This window comes from Elephantulus edwardii, unplaced genomic scaffold (assembly GCF_000299155.1).
Source record: "Elephantulus edwardii isolate Elephantulus edwardi_28Jun2011 unplaced genomic scaffold, EleEdw1.0 scaffold00012, whole genome shotgun sequence".
Classification (NCBI taxonomy): Eukaryota; Metazoa; Chordata; class Mammalia; order Macroscelidea; family Macroscelididae; genus Elephantulus; species Elephantulus edwardii.
The window spans coordinates 27,132,513-27,149,901 of NW_006399762.1; the positions used below are offsets into that span (position 1 = coordinate 27,132,513).

Consider the following 17,389-nt stretch of genomic DNA (forward strand, 5'->3'; position numbering starts at 1 on the left):
ACTAAGGTAGCAGGAAAAAAGTTAAGGCAGTTATTACAGCTGGGAAAAATAGAGACACAAAAAGGAAACAATAACGATGAAGTAGGTATAAAAACAAAATATGAATTTTGGGTGGCTTATAAGAGTATCAGTTTACTCCCTTAACAGTTCTGGTGGCCAGTACTTCAAATTCATCATGTCTATAGGACCATTTACTTTGGAAATGTTGCTAAAAGGTCCTTGGAAAGGGAAATCATGCTTGGAAAGGTGGCGAGTTAGTGAAAGAGGAAAATTCTCAGTGAAATGGATTGACCAGTGACTGCAGCAGTGGTCTCAACTGGTCAAAGATATTGATGATGGCTCAGGCTAGAACAGGGTTCAGATCTGTTGTTCACGTTCATAGGATTGCAGTGAGTTGTACTCGATGCAGTGGTGCCTAACAGCAACAACATTAACAGTATAGAGCCATATTCTCTCTGGAGACTCTCGTCAAGATCCATTCTAGCTGCTCTCAGCTTCTGTTAGCCCAGATATTTCTTTACTTGTGTTGTTACTAGATGCCATCAAGTTGGGTGAAATTTAAGATTGCGTGATATTGCTTCGTCTCCATGGTGGTTTAGAGATTAGACAGTTGTTTTCCATAGGGTTTGTATTGACTGATTTTCAGAACTAGTTGACCACGCCAGCCTTCTTCGTCTGTTTTACTCCAAATCTTCGCTGAAACTGCTCAGCAGTGTCAAAACAGTCAAATCTTTATTGATAGGACATTACATGCGATACATTAGCTAAGAAATGATCTCCATTGGCTAAGAAATGACTCCCACGTCATTGCCATCAAGTTGGTTCTAACTCACAGCGACCTTTCATCAGGTTTCTGAGGCTGTGAATTGCAACAGAAATGGTGCTTTTTTATCCCAAGGAGCCACTCAGTGTAACCAATTTTAGTAAGGAAGAGGATGACTTTTGCACTTGTAAAACTATGTTGATAAAAATGTACGTACCTGGTATAAGTTGTTTTTGACGTTCTCTGCCTCTGAATCAGAACCAACCCATAACTGACTCTCTAGTAGATTTTCAGAAGCCATAATTGCATTGGAAGGAGATTGCCCATCCTCCCACAGAGCCTCTGGTGAGTTCGAACTGTGTGCCTTTGAGGTTGCAGCACAAGTTCTTACCACTAGGCCACCAAGGACCTTTAATGGATTGTAAAATAGTGGCAAAAGGTGGCAAAAGTTGTAAAAGAGTGACAAGAGTGGTAAGAAGCTGCACGGCAATCCTGACGGCACACGGTTCAAGACTACCAGCTGCTCTGTAGGAGAAAGATGGGTAATCTCCCATGTGATTACTGAAAACCCACTGGAGGGTCAACTATGGGTCTGTCCTGACTCTATAGGGAAAAAAAGCCAAAAACAACAAACAGAATGAACCATTACTGCCCCTCCTTAACTCCTTAACAGTGTGACTGCATCTTATCTGGCTATTTTTCTTTGTCTCTATTCTTCTGTAGGACACCACTCACACTGAATTATGTCTCGCTGCAGTTTGACCTTGTGTCAGCATTGAATACGTCCTTTTCCCCCCAACAAGATCACAGACGTAGGTACTAGTGGTTAGGACTTCAATCAGTCTCTTTGTAGGGCACAGTTTACTCTATAACAATGATTAACATTGATTGTGTACTGTGTACTTTTCTAAGTCCTCATATACTTTCAAGTCTTACATTTTCTTAACAATTCTAGAAGGTAAATACTGTTAAACAGCCCCCCCTTTCCAGATTAAGATTGGTTTCACCAAAAGAATAAAAATATTGTATTTGTATTGTACAAGTAGGTGGGGAGTAAAGACAGTGGAGTAAGATAAAATGCCTTATAGTAGAAGTTCTGAATAATGTAAAAATAATGTCTATGTTAGATAATATCGAAAAGTAAGCTTTTAGGAAAAAATGTAGAAAGTTGAAGTCCCTCAGGATTACCAACTCAAGTAGGGAGTGGGGTAGCCTTTGCACTTTTTGCACTTTTTAGTCTTTATTTATAAAAATATAATTACCTATAAGAGAAACCACCAAGAGACAATAAAATGAAACAGTAAAAATGTTTTGGTTATTCATGTGTAAGGTCTTCAGTTATACTTTGTTCCAGTGTAGTAATAGTTCTGGAAATCACAGATAATAGAGACTTAACACTAGAAGTGAACAGAGACTAACTTTGTGGGAATGGGCTTGTTCTCCTTTTTACTGACCAGGCTCTTCAGTTGTGTTGAACTAGAGATGATCTTTAAGTTCTAAAGTTCCAAGGCAGGCCAAGTTTTTGTTTTTAAACTGTAAGTCCTAATATAAGATAAAGACTTCCAAAGTAGTTTTGGATGTTATATCTCTGTTTACTCACAGCTGACATCTTGTTTTATTTTTAATGTCCTAGATTATAATAAATTAAGTGCATAATTTTGTTAATGCTAGTTAGTAGAAGTACTTATATAATATAAACCATTTTTATCCTGTAGTTTTTTTAGCCTGGGAATTGTAAAGTGTACAGATTTTAAATGTGTATATAACTCAATGAACTTGTACTGTTGTTGTTGCTTTTGCTATATATGCCATCAGGTCGACAAGGACTCATTGAAACTCTGTGACCAACAGATTGACTCCTTGCCCTACCTTGTGCCATACTTCGGATCTCTGAATGCTCATGTCTCTCTGTCAGTACATCTTGTTAAGGGTCTTCCTTTCCTTCTAGGACCTTTATTTCACCTTTCCCAGCATGATGTCTTTTTTCAAGGACTGGCCTCTCCTGCCAACATACCCAAAGGAAGTGGAATGAAATTTCACCATCCTTACCATTAAGAAGCACCCTGGTTACACTTCCTCCAAGACAGACTTGCTTGATATTTTGACAGTCCATTTGTAGATATTTACTACTCTTCTCCAGCATCACAATTCGAAAGTTCAAAGGCGTAGATCTTCTGTGCTCCTTTTTCATTGTACAGCTTTCACATGCATATGAAGCATTTGAAAATATTGTGACCCATGGCTTGGTACACCTTAGTCTTTAAACTGGGATCATTATCCCTTAGCATTTTGGAGAAGAGCTTGACAGCTGGTTTTCCCAGTACAAAACATCTTTTGATTTTTTTTTAACTGCTGCTATCTGGATGAGATGCATTGACACAATAAATAACTGGGGTCATGGGGGCAGGTGTGATGGAGACAGTGAGATTGGCTCAGGAAAGGGCAAATTTCAGCGCCATTGTGCATAGATAGGGTTGCAGAGTTGCAGTCAACTCAATGACATATAACAGCAGCCGTGGATGTTGATTGTGGATCCAAGTAAAATGAGTTAGCACCCTCACTCTTTCTACATCTATCATGATGTATATTGGAGAGGATTTTTGTGTTCTTGATGCTGAGATGTATTCCATACTGAAGTCCTTGATCTTCTGCAGCCAGTACTTCAAATATTTTTCACTTGTTGCAAATAAATTTTCGTCATCTGCGTAATGCAGGTTATTGAAGAGTCTTCTTCCAATTCTCAAGTCTCACTCTTTACATAGAGTCCAAATTGTCAAATTATTTGCTTAACCTGAGGAAAGGCTATAACCCTGACACATCTCTTTCCTGATTTTAAACCATGAAGTATCCCTTTGTCCTGTAAGGAGAACTGTTTCTTAGTCTTTGGGGATGTAGGTTTAGCATAATCGTAATTCAGTGTTCTGGGATTCCCATTTTTCACACTGTTACCTGTAATTTGTTATGATTCACACAGAATCCTTTTGCATAGTCTGTACAACAATAGTAATTGGAATATGGAATGCGTAGTGTGCAAATCTAGGAAAATTAGGAATCCTCAAAAAGATATGAAATGCATGAAGATTGACTTCTTAGGCATCAGTGGGCTGCAATGGACAAGTATTGGCTATCAAACATTCATATGCATATGACCTGTTATGTTAGGATTAATAAATGGGAGAGGAATATTGCTGAATTCAAAGTGAAAAAGAACATTCAAGTTCTATCCTGAAGTAGGATGGTGTGGGTCATAGGATATTATCCATTAAGCATACAAGGCAGACCTGTTGATTCACCTGTTATTCAAGTATGTGCAACAGCCACCCACTAAAGCTGAAAATGAAGAAATCGAGGACTTACACCAACTTTTGCAGTCTGAAATTGATTGGTAATGCAGTGTAGGTACATTAACAATATTTGGTGACCGGAATGTAAAAGTTTGAGACAAAGAAAGATTGGTTGTTAGAAAGTACAAACTTGGTGACAAATGAGACAGAAGATCAAATGAATTTTGTACAGTCAATAATTTATTAATTGCAAACACCTTTTTAAAGAAACATCAACTTTGATTATACACATTGATGTCACATGATAGACTACGCAAGAATCAGACTGACTAAGTCTGTGGAAAGAGTTGATGGAGAAGAAACTCAATATCAGTCAGAACAAGGCTGACTGGAAAATCATGTGCAGGTTCATGTGCATGTTCAAGTTGGAGCTGGAGAAAATGTAAACCAATTAATGGAAACCACAACAGGCCCTCTATAGCTATCCCAAGTGAATTGAAAAACTAGGAATAGATTTGCAGATTGGCCATTAGTGCCTGAAGAACAGATAAATTGTCAGATGACTTCAAGGATATCATTCATGAAGAAAGCAAAATTTCATTATAGAGGCGAGGAAGAAAGAAAAGACCAAAATGGATGTCAGAAGAGATCCTGAAACTTATACTAGAACATAGGCCAAACAAAGACCAAACATAGGCCAAAACAAAGAATTTATTTTACTGTTGTTGTTGTTATTATGTGCCATCAAGTTGTCTATGGCTCATAGTAATCCTGTGTGCATTAGCTCTGAACCCTGCACTATCTTGAGCCAATCTCATCATCTCCAACAGATCTAATCCTATTTCTCCAATCATCTAAGTCAATCTATCTCATCTTGGGTCTTCCTCTCCTGAACTTTCTATCCTTCCACTTTTTTCTCTATCCTTCCAAGCATGATGTCCTTCTCCAGGGACTGGTTCTTCCTGGCCACGTGCCCAAAGTATGCAAGACAGAACTTCAAAATCCTTGCCTCTGGGGAGCAGCCTGATTTCACTCTATCCAGGACAGATCTGTTTGTTCTCCTGACAGTTCACAGTATGTTCAAAAATGTTCTCCAGCACCACAACTCAAAGGCCTTGATCTTTCTATCATCCTAAGTTATTTTCTACCTCTCTGATGCACAGCAAGTAATTGTGGAGACCATAGCCTGGATGAGATGCACCTTAGTCTCCAGACTGACAGTGTTGCTCTTCAGTACTCTAGAGAGGTCCCTGACAGCAGACTTTTCCTATACAATTCATCTTTTGATTGCCTTATTGCTGATGCCAAGAGTATTGATTGTGGAACCAAACAAATTAAAGTTATTAACAATCTCATTCTCTTCTCCATCTGTCATGAAGCTGCCAGTTGGCCCAGTGGTGAGAATCTTTGTCTTCTTGATGTTGGGCTTCAATCAATATTGAAGATGACAGTCCTTGACCTTCTGCAGCAAATGCCTCATGTCCTTATGTTTCAGCAAGCAAGGTTCTATCATCTACATAAAGCAGGTTGTTGATGAGTCTCCCTCCAATTATGATGTCACATTTCTCCTCATAAAGTCCAGGCTCCTGAATGATCTGTTCTCCATATAGATTGAAAAGGTTTGAAGTTAGGATGCATCTCTGACCTACACCTTTCCTGATCCTGTACCATGCAATGTTTCCCTGCTTGTGTTCTGACTACTGTTTCCTGGTCCAAGAATAGGTTTCACATGAACACAAGTAACTGTTCTGGGATCCACATTCTTCTCAAAGTTAGCCACAGTTTATTAGTATCTAAACAATCAAATGCCTTTGTATAGTCAATCTAGTATTCTTGGCCAAGATCTGTCTAATGTTTGCTATGATGTCCCTAGTGCCACAGTGTCTTCTAAATCCAGCCTACACATCTGGGATTAAATACAGGTCTCTTTCAGTCACTTGGGCAGATAGTTGTCCTTCAGTTCTTGGCATAAACTGGTGAGTGTGTCCAGGGTAGCATCTGTTTGCTTAAATATGTCAGTTATTCCATCAATTCTCAGGACCTTGTTTTTTTACCAGTTCCTTCAGAGCAGCTTGAACTTCCTCCTTCATCACCATTGCCTCTTGATCATATGCTGTTTTATGAAATTCTTCTGTGTCAGTCAGTTCTTTTTGGTATAGTGCCCCTGTGTACTCCTTCCATCTTCTTCCCCCCACCCTTTTTCAGTTTTTTTATTGTGATTTTAATGAAAGTTTACAGAAAAGTTTTAATTTATTCATTATTGGACATTTTCCTGTCTACACCCTAAGTTCACTTTAAAAAAAAAAATAATTCATTGTTGCATCATTTCCTCTCTCCCCCACACCACCTCCCTCAGTTCACTTTGCTGTGTTTTCAACTCCAAATAATGCCTAATTATATATTCCTTTTAAACAATTTCTTTCTTGATCTATTCCAATGCAATGTTCATTATCCCCTCTTTTCTTCATTTCCACCCAACCCCCTCCCTGGTCAGTCCTGTTTTATAACAGTGTTATTATGCACTATTTGTCTTTTTGTGACTGAGAAATTTTGATACTTCCTGCATCATTCATCATTCTGCCTTCAGCATCCTTAAATATTACAACTCGAGGCTTAAACTTGTTCTTCAGTTCCTTTAGCTTCAGAAATGCTGAGTGAGTTAATCTCTTTTGATTTTCCAACTCTACCTTTGCACATTTCATTATAATACTTTGCTTTGTCTTCCCGAGCTGCCCTTTGAAATCTTCTGTTCAGCTCCTTAATCTCTTAATTTCTTCCTTTTGCTTTGGCTTCTTGGTGCTCTAGTGCAATATTCAGAGTCTCTTCTGGCATCCCTCTTGGTCTTTTCTTTCTCCTGTGGCTTTTATTGTAACCCATCTTTATTACCTTTCAATCTCAAATCAAGAAAAAGAACATCACCATTACCACAGAAGCCCCTTCCATTTACTAAGCCATCAGCCTGTCCACTGACATCTCAGGAAGCTCTGGTGGCTCAGTGATAAGGAGTTTTGTTGCCAACCCAAAGGCAGGTGGTTTGAATCTGCCACCTGCTCCATGGGAGTAAGATGAGCAGTCTCCTCCCTTGTGATTTCCTGCCTCTGAAAACCTGCTGGATGGTCAGCCATGAATCAGTTCCAAGTCTACGGTGCTTAACAACAACTAGCATCTGATAGATTGTGGGTTTTTTTTAACTGTATGATATCCAGTAGTTCTATGAAAAGGAATTTTGGTGGAGTAGTGAGTTAAGTGTTGAACTGCTAACTGAAAGGTTGATGGTTTAAACTCATGAGCTATTCTATGGAAGAAAGATGAGGCGGTTTGTTTCTACTGAAATTACGACCCAAGAAATCAGAAGGAACAGATCTACTCTGACTTAGTGGGTGGGTGTCAGTCAGAATCAACTCAGTAGCACTAAGGTTTGAGCTACATAAAATCCTAAACACAGAAACATATTCACATATTTCACATATTCACATATTTCATGGGTAAGTAACATAAATACATATATTTGCCTTTTGGAAATTTTTCTGGAATAGTCCACTTTTATTTGTGGTATTGCAGTATCTTGTGGTTAAATGTTGATTATATGCAAATCATATGCATTTATTATCAATTTAGAGAGGGTTAAACCAGGCTACTCCTTGGAGGCAAGGATTCTGGGGCTTCGTCTGACATACTTTGGACATGTTGTAAGGAGAGACAGGTATTTGGAGAGGGACATCATGCTGGGTAGGGTGGAGGGACGGTGCAGGAGGGAAAGGCCTTCTATGAGGTGAATTGATTCAGTGACTGGGGTAATCGGGATAGGTGTGTCAGAGGCAATGTGATTGGCACAGGATAGAGCACGGTTTAGGGCTGTTGTACATAGGGTCGCTATGAGTCGCAAACGACTCGACGGCACATAACAACAACAACAACCACCATTATAAATACTTGGTCATATAAAAATTATAACTATCTACTATGCCAATATCTTCCAGGTCCAGTGGCATTGCAGAGCACGGATGGTGGCAGGGGCCAATTTTTACATTGTTGGACGAGATCCGGCCGGCATGCCTCATCCAGAAACTGGGAAGGATCTTTATGAGCCGAGTCATGGTGCCAAAGTGCTGACAATGGCCCCCGGTCTAATCACCTTGGAAATCGTTCCCTTTCGAGTTGCAGCTTACAACAAGAAAAAGAAGCGGATGGACTACTATGATGCGGAACAGTAAGTTTACAATCTCTGCCCAAGCCTACAAACACCTTGTTGTCTAAGCTACTACCGGCATTGTCTCTTCTTCACAACATCCCTGGTGATGGCAGGCTTTCTTGTACTTGTTTCAGAGAAAGTCAAACTCAAGAAACTTAATTTCTCAACATACAAAGAAATTCAGTTAAGATATTGACTTTACATTCATGATTCTAAGGCATGCATTTTGAAGTCTTTAAGGACCATTTTGGCATTTCCTTTGTTCATCATGTCTGCTGTAGCTTAATGAACGTATAGAATTTGTGAATGGACATACCGATGTTTGCTCTGGTAAACCTAGAGCGTTTGCAAGGAAAAGAGATTTTAGCTGAGCAATCAGAATGTGACAGGCACTGTCCATGTTGCTTTATAGACGTTGTTTTGTTCCTCACAATCATCTTATGAGGTAAATGCTGTTATTCCCTATAAATGGCAGTACAGAAGTTAAATACATGCAGGCTGTCCCCAGAGCCTATGCCCTAATGACCACGAAGAAAATGTCGGAGTAGCTTGTGCTACTGTAATTCAAATAGTACAAGTAGATGGTTTTAAGGAATAGATATTTTTTTCACTGTTTTGGAGGCTAATGGTCCAAATCACAGCTATGTGGATTCTTTCCTTGTTGGGATACTTTGTCTTTGCTGGCTTTGTGGAAATCTTCATAGCATCTGTGTTTCCCATTCTGTGCCTACCTGTGTCTTATCTGCTTTTTTGTGTAACTCAGAAGTGGTTACATTTAGGATATACTGTACACTGACTTGAACTCAGAAACAGAGAAAACTCTATTTCAAAAGGATTTCATTCACAGTAGTTAGGATTCTTACACATATTTTGGTAGGACACAATGTATAACACAAGGTAATGATGTAAAGAGAATACCAGAAAGATACTGACCAGTGTTTTATTGACTGTGCAAAGGCATTTGACTGGAACAGTAGACAACATCATGATGGAGAAAAGATTGAAACTGTCAACAACTTCTTCTTCTTTGGATCCACAGTTAACACCATTGGTACCAGCAGTCAGGAAATAAGTAGATGCATTGCACTGAGAAAATCTGCAGTTAGGGACCTCTCCAAATTATTGAGGAGTAATAATGTCATTTTAAGGACTATGGTGAGCCTGATTCAGGCCATAGTCCCTTTGATAATTTGCTATGACTCTGAGAGCTGGACAGTGAATAAGGATGACAGAAGAATAATTGATGCATTTGAGCTGAGGTGTTGGAGAAAAGTACTGAATATCCCATGGACTGGCAAAAGAACAAACAAATGTTATCTTGGAGAGGGTGCAGCCATAGTGTCTTAGAAGCAAGAATAATGAGGCTTCGCCTCACATACTTTGGGCATGTTGCGAGGAGGGACTGTTCTTTAAAGAAGGACACGATGCTGGGAAGGGTGGAAGTTTGGCAAAGGAGAAGAAAGACCCTCGACCAGGTGGATTGACACGGTGACTGCTGCAATGGGCTCTTGTGTGTCAGGAAGTGTGAGGATGGTGCAGGATAGAACGAGGTTCAGATCTTTTGCTCATAGGGTTGCTATGAGTTGTACTCAACTCGGCGGCACCTAACAGCAACAAAAAGCTAACATTACAAAGAATGAGAATTTCTTGTTGTTGTTGTTCTTGTTGTTATGTGCTGTCAAGTCACCTGTGACGCATAATGACTCTATGTACAACAGCTCTGAACCCTGTTCTCTCCTGAGCCACCCTTACTTTCTCTGACCCATTACCCCAATCACTGAGTCAATCCATCTCATCGAGGGTCTTCCTCTCCTGCTCTGTTACTCCACCCTCCCAAGCATGACATCCCTCTTCAAGGACTGATCCCTCCTTGCAACATGCCCGAAGTATGTCAGATGGAATTTAAGCAGGCTTCTGCTTTCACCCTCTCTAGGATAAGCTTATTTGTTCTCTTAGCAGTCAATAGTATATTCAATACTCTTCTCCAGCACCACAGCTCAAAGGCATAAGTTCTCCTTCTGTCATCCCTAGTCATTTAGTGTTTCCTTGCTCTATTCTGATGACTGCCTCTTGGTCCAAGTACAGGTTTCTCATAACCATTATCAAGTGTATATTGCATGTTTTAAAAATCAGAATGGTTGTGTCCAAGTTGCATCTTTTCACCACGCCTGCTCAAACTTCTTGGAGCTTTGGTGGCCTAGTGTTAAGGAATTGCATGGCCTACTCAAAGGCAGGTGGTTCAAGTTCACCAACTGCTCCAGGAGATTCTTTGTGCAATATAGCTTCTGAAACCCGTGGGGAAGGTCAGCTATGAGTCAATTCTGACTTCATGACATATACAGTAACGGCAACAAGTTCAGCCTTCTGATACTCTGTCAATTTCTGGAGCCTTATTTTTTGCAGTGCCTTAGTGCAGCTTGGACATCTTCCTTTAGTACCATTGATTCTTGATCCTATGCTACTTCTTTAAATGGTTCCAGAATATGGTCTGTTTTTGGTATAGTGAGTTAGTGGAAGAATGTGACATCAGGATTGGAGGGAGATGCATCAACAACCTGCATTGACGCAACCTAGATTGCGGAAAAGAGAGACGTTTGCAACAATTAGCTTAACTGCACAGCAGAGAGTGTGAAGTTGGCACAAGACTGGGCAGGGTTTTCTTTTACACGTGGAGTTACTGTGAGTTGGAACCAATCTGGTGGATTCTAATAACAACAGTATACACTATGAGTTTAAAATTGGCGGTGTGAGGCTACGGAAAATCAGAAGTGAATGATTGTAGTCTCATTGTTGCTGTGTAATCTTGATAGCCATAATGTCGTCTTATTCTTCATGTGTGCAAACCATTTACAGTGGATAAGGTGATTTTTATGTCAGTCAAAATCTGTGGTTCTTTCTCCATTCTATAGCATTCCATTACTTCTCCATATTAAGTCAGTTTTTGTACAGATGCATTGTTTTGTTCATTAACTCTTATTCAGTAAAATTTATGTCTGTTTATTTAGTTCCCTTAAAGTGGAAAGTAGGGAGCTCTAGTCTATAGTCTAAAATGGAAAATGGTTGCCTAGTGGTAAGAAGCTGTGATGTAATCCCAAAGGCACATGGTCCAAATCCACCATCTGCTCCAGAGTACAGTTTACTGCCTATGAAAAACCTCCTGGGGGTAAGCTATGGGTCGATTCTAACTCCACAGCACACAACAACAGGGTCAGTCTAGAAGCTAACGGGCACCTGATCCAGGCCATTGTCTTCTAAGTTACTTTCATCTGAGTTGAGTTGCATTTGAGAGCTGGCAGGATGACAGAAGAATCAACATCTTTGAGTTAGGGTGCTGGAGAAGAGTAGTGGACATTCCTTGGACTGCCAAGAGAACAGACAGGTCCACCCTAGAGAGGGTAAAACCAGGTTGCTCCTTGCAGTCAAGGATTTTGAAGCTCCGTCTTACATACTTTGTCCATGTTGACAGTAGAAATCTGTCTTTGAAGAAGGACATCATGCTTGTAAAGATAGTCAGGATAGGAGAGGAAGAACCTGGCTGAGATAGATTGACACAATGCCTGTGGCAGTTGGATCAGGTGTTTCAAAGATGGTGAGGTTGGCTGAGAATGTGGCAAGGTTCAGAGCCATGGTTCATTGGGTTGCTATGAGTCAGAGTCGACTTAATGGTGCTTAACAACAACATGTAGCTTAACAGTGAGAAGCTGTGCTGCAATCCAAAAGACATGTGGTTCAAATCCATCAGCTGCTCGATGGGAAAGGGATGAGCAGTCTCCTTCTATTTGATTTACTGTCTCTGAAAACCTGCTCGACAGTCATCTATGAGTTGCTTCTGACTTAGTGGCACACAACAGTAACAACAAAGTGGAAAATTAGGGAGCCCTGATGGCTTAGTGGTAAGGAGTTACACTACCAATTCAAAGGCAAGTGGTTCAAATCTGCCAGCTGCCCCATGGACAAAGATGGGCAGTCTCCTCTCATATGATTTACTGCCTCTGAAAATCTCCTGGAGGGTCAGCTATGAGTCAGTTTCAACTCACAGTACATAACAATATCGAAGTAGAAATTATAATTCATATTCAGTAAGTAGAACTAAAGAAATTTTTTTATTCATGTGTTACCAGTGCTACATCCTTTGAAAAGTATTAATGGAAAGTTGATCATTACCTCTTAGTCTGAGAGCTCTCCTCCATTTCTCAATGATATTTTATAATAGAGTCTTTATTTCTGAATACTGCTGACTCTTCCCTCATTGAATGTCATCCACTTTTCAATGGTAGTGGTAAAAAGTAAGACTTTTATTGACAGAAAACAGTAAATTATCTGGACAAAGAAATACTACTCTAAACATGAATAGGGAGAATTGCACAATTTGTTGACTTCTCACTTAATGGCAAATAATCTAGAAGAGAAAATACACACCTTTAAGATGCTGCAGAAGATTAAGGACTACAGCCTTTGGTGTGGATTGCATCTCAACATCAAGAAAACAAAGGTCCTCTCACTGGGCCAGTAGACACCATGATAGATAAAGGATTGGAGTTGGCAATGATTTCATCTTGCTTGAAGCCAGAATCAACACTGGGTACTAGCAGTTAGGAGATCAGGAATCATATTGCATTGGGCAGTTCTGCTGTTAGGGACCTCTCCAGCATACTTAAGAGCAGCAGTGATAGTAAAGACTGTGGTGTGCCTGATTCAGGCTATGATCTTTTCAATCTTGCTAGGCATCTAAAAGCTGGGCAAGAATAAGGTTGACAGAAGAATTGATGCCTCTGAGTTGTATTCTTGGAGAAGAGTACTAAATATCCCATGGGCTGCCAAAAGAACAAACAGATAAGGTCTTAGCAAAAATCAGCCAGAGTGCTCCTTGGAGGCAAAGATGACAAAGCTTTGTCTCTCATAGTTTGGGTTTGTTGCTAGGAGAGGCTATTCCCTCGGAAAGAGACATCATGCTTGGAAAGAGGAAGGGTCAGGAAAAGAGAGGAAGACCTCCAATGAGATAGATTGACACAGTGGTTGCAGCAGAGGGCTCAAATGTGTGAGAGATGATGATGATGGAACAGGCAGAACAGAGTTCTAGGCTGCTGTTCATAGGTCACTATTTGTTAATTCAATGGCACCTAACAACAACAAAGATGCTAGCAAGCTTTTCTGCGTGATGACCTGTGTCATTATAGATATCTTACGAGATTGAACAGAAACGGCTTACATAATTAATATGAGCAAGTATAAATGAACTTATAAACTATATTTTCTGAAAAATAGAAATGTGATCCAGATTCCATCATACTTGCAGTCCATATCAAGATAATATAGTCAACATATTAGAACATTTATATCCTTGTACTAAATCAGAGTTTGCCAATAGCTACATGTAGTTCTGAATTGTATTTTTCCTTAAGAATCTATAAGTCAATCATAATCTCATTGTCTAAAAAAGGCAACTACAAAGGACTGTGTCCTAACGAGTTGTGAATGGACTTTTTCTATTTCTAGGGACTAATCTGTTTCTTTTATCCACAGGGATGCCTTTGAACTTTCTAAGAAATAAAAAAAGAAAATTTCCATAAAAAGTAATTCTTCTTAGTGAACTGTGAAATATATTGCCACAAATATATTTGTAGCTAAAAATACAAATAAATTACTAAAGAAAAATGAAAAAGTACTAGGTATAATTTTTGCCCATTTGGAGTTAATATTTTGTTGTGCTACCACCCGAAATTTTAATTTCTTTGGTCTGGAGGGAGGTAATTCTTTAATATGTTCTCCAACTGAGAATGCCTGAGGGAGGGTCTCTGTGCGTTCCTGTAATTCTATAAAACATTCAGTATCAGAGGTGGAATGCTGGGCCAGGCAACTCTTGGCTTCCTTCCCAGCATGGCATTTATTTATGTTGCATACGGGATGCTTTGTACTTGGTCTTGTACTTAGAGTGGCACGTTGCTGTAGGTAGTTGCTGTCGAGTTAATCCCATTCATAGTGACCCCATGTGTGCTCCATAGTTTTCAAGGCTGTAACTTCTTGCAAGCAGACGACCAGGCCTATCTTCTAAGATGCCTATGAATGGATTCAAAACCCTAACCTTTTGCTAGTCATCCCTAAGCTTACCTTTTGTGTCACCTGAGAAGTGGGTTGTTACTGCTGTTATTTGTTATGTGATGTTGAGTCAGAACTGAGTTGTAGCTGATCCTCTGGTGACCTAGTGGTTAAGAAGCTTTACTACAATCTCTGAGGTACAGGGTTCGAATTCAACAACTGCTCTGTGGGAGGATGGGCAGTCTCCTCACAAGTCATCAACTGCCTCTAAAAACCAGCTGGTTGGTTAGCTCTAACTCCACAGGACAGAACAACAACAAATCACAAGAGAGGAGATTCCCCATCTCTCTCCCATAGGGCAGCTGGTGGATTCTAACCAGCTGCCTTTGGGTTGGCAGTGAAACTCTTTACCCACTTAATTAAATCACTAGAGTGACAGTGTCACAGGACAGTAAAGAGAGAGAAACAGACCCTCTTTCTAGTAGCCAGATACTTAAATCTTAGATGAGTGTCCATTTTGATGATTTAGTTTCCTGAAAGGAGGGGAGCTTCTCTTTAATGCTGCTCTTTGTGCTAGCACGTTCTGTCACTGTGGTCTCTCTGCATGATCAGCTGGTTTAATCCATGCAGGATCCTAAAACCCATCTGTATGTAGTTGACTAATATGTTGGTAAGCCCTAGATAACTTTCATGTTTTGTTAAATCTGTGCAGTATTGCTTTAAATCTCTCTTTTAATCATTCAAAAGCTAAATAATTACATCAGTTCTCATAAGATTTTCCAAAGATGAATTCTATATTAGTTTCATGAGTAGCTCATTTACTTGGAATTTTGGGGGGTTAACAAATCTCAAGTTGTTACTTGGGAAGATTTAAAAGCGCTTTATTTTTCTAACTTTTTATATTTGTGTTCACATTTAATTAAATTGAAGGAAGTAAGTTGGAAAGTGATTGAAATTTTGTGGAAAGGCGACTAGTCTTTGATGTAGTGAGAAAATGCAGTTATTAATTAGGCACATACAAAGTTGTCTTATGCTTGATTAATGGACATAGTCCATGCCAGGTTTTATGTAATTGATGATTTAGTAATAGCTTTTGATTATGTTAAAGAGGCGTGGTTGCTTAGTGGTTTAAGCACTTGGTTGCTACCCAAGCAGCCAGAGATTTGAGCTCATCATTTGCCTGTTGGGAGAAAGATGTGGCAGTTTACTTCTCTAAAGATCTATACTTCTGTAAAGGTACAGCATTGGAAACCCTATGGGACCATCCTGTTTTGGCCCTTGGGGTGTTTATGAGTTGGAAGTGATGGATGACAGTGAAACATTTAAGATATTGATTAAAATATGAGTGTTAGACAAGGTTTAATGGAAGGGAAAGGCCTCCTGAAGATTGATAGGAATTATGAAAAGTTATTGTTGTTGTGGGACTTTGAGTCAGAACTGCCTCATAGCTGGTGCAGTGGTTTTCTGAGGCAGTAAATCACTCAGAAGGAGATTTTCCGTCCTCCACCTGGGCATTTGGAGATTGCCCATCCTCCTCCTGTGAAACAGCTAGCGGTTTCAAGCAGCTTCTTACCACAAGGCCACCAGAGCTCCCATTTAGGAATTAGAAAGTTTCATATAGCTCTGATTAACTTAATGAAATTTAGCTTGGAGACTCTAACATTGAAACCATACCTTTAGATAATAAAAACAAACACAAAGATAATTTATTGACCTTGTAATTTTCTTAGTACAGTAACACTGGAGCTCTTCTTTGAACGGGAGTTAATAAGTGCACGTTTATGATTCAGATTATTAACATGTTGTTGATCTGTGCGATTGAGTCACTTAGTACTCATAGCGACCCTACGTACAAGAGCCCTAAACCCTACTTTATCCTGTGCTAACCTCACTGTCTCTGACACACCTACTCCCATTACTCCAGCCACTGAATCGATCTGTCTCATTGATGGTCTTCCTCTCTTGCACTGTCCCTCCACCCTCCCAAGCATGATGTCTTTCTCCAAGAACTGGTCCTCCTTGCAACATGCCCAAAGTATGTCTGACGAAGCTTCAGAATCTTTACCTCCAAGGAACAGCCATTGTCACCCTCTTTAGGACGAACTTGTTTGTTCTCTTAGCAGTCAACACTCTTCTCCAGGACCACAGCTCAAAGGCATCAGTTCTCTTTCTATCATCCCTAGTCACTGTCCAGTTCTCTGAGCACACAATTGCAAAGACTATGGCCTAGACAAGGTGCGCCTTAGTCTCCAGGGTGACATCGTTGTTCTTTAGTACTCTGAAGAGGTCCCTAACAGCTGACTTCCCCAGTGCAATTCGTCTCTTGATTTCCTGGCTGCTGGTACCAAGAGTGCTGATTATGGAAATAGACAAACTAAAACTATTAACAATCTCAATCTCTTCACCATCCATAATGATGCTGCCAGTTGGCTCCGTGGTGAGAATCTTTGCTTTTGTGTGTGTGTGTGTGTGTGTGTGTGTGTGTGTTTTCTTTGCTTTTTTTTTTACATTCTAGTTTATTTACAATGTTTGAATACATTGTTTTTCACAAAAGGTCCTTCCCATTTCCTTCATCCCACCCACTTAATCAAATTGTGCAACACTGTGATTAACACCCTGTTTCCCCCATCCTCACCCCTCTATTTCCACCCTCCTTCCCACCTTGGATCCTCATACTCATTCTACAATAATGGTTCTATACAGTATTTGTCCTTGTAAAACTGAGTTAATTCACTCAGCATAATGCTTTCCAGGCCCTCCCAAGTTAGGTAGTAATTTACAAAATCATTGTTCCTGTGTGCTGTGTAGTATTCCATTGCGGGAATGTACCAAAACTTCTCAGTCCCTTCATTTGTGGTTGGACTTCTGGGCTGTATCTATCTTCTTACGATGATGAATACTGCTGCTGTGAACATTGGTATACAAGTTTTCGTTTGAGCCTCATTTCTCATTTTCTTGCAGTATATACTGGGATAAATTGGGAAGGGCGTACGCCAGGGATGCATCCTATCTCCGTACCTCTTCAACCTATATGCAGAACAGATTATCCGGGAGGCTGGGCTCTATGAGGAGAAATGTGGGGTCAGGATTGGTGGACGATTTATCAACAATCTG

At 40.0% G+C, this 17,389-nt stretch overlaps 1 protein-coding gene across 1 annotated transcript in view; it reads left to right on the forward strand.

Moving 5' to 3' along the window:
- The window catches only part of PAPSS1 (3'-phosphoadenosine 5'-phosphosulfate synthase 1), a 168,553-nt gene that overhangs the window by 138,732 nt on the left and 12,432 nt on the right, over positions 1-17,389 (forward strand). Inside the window, exon 11 of the mRNA XM_006881106.1 lies at positions 8,028-8,257. Within this exon, the coding sequence (XP_006881168.1) occupies positions 8,028-8,257 (230 nt within the window). The remainder of the gene's footprint in view (positions 1-8,027; positions 8,258-17,389) is intronic.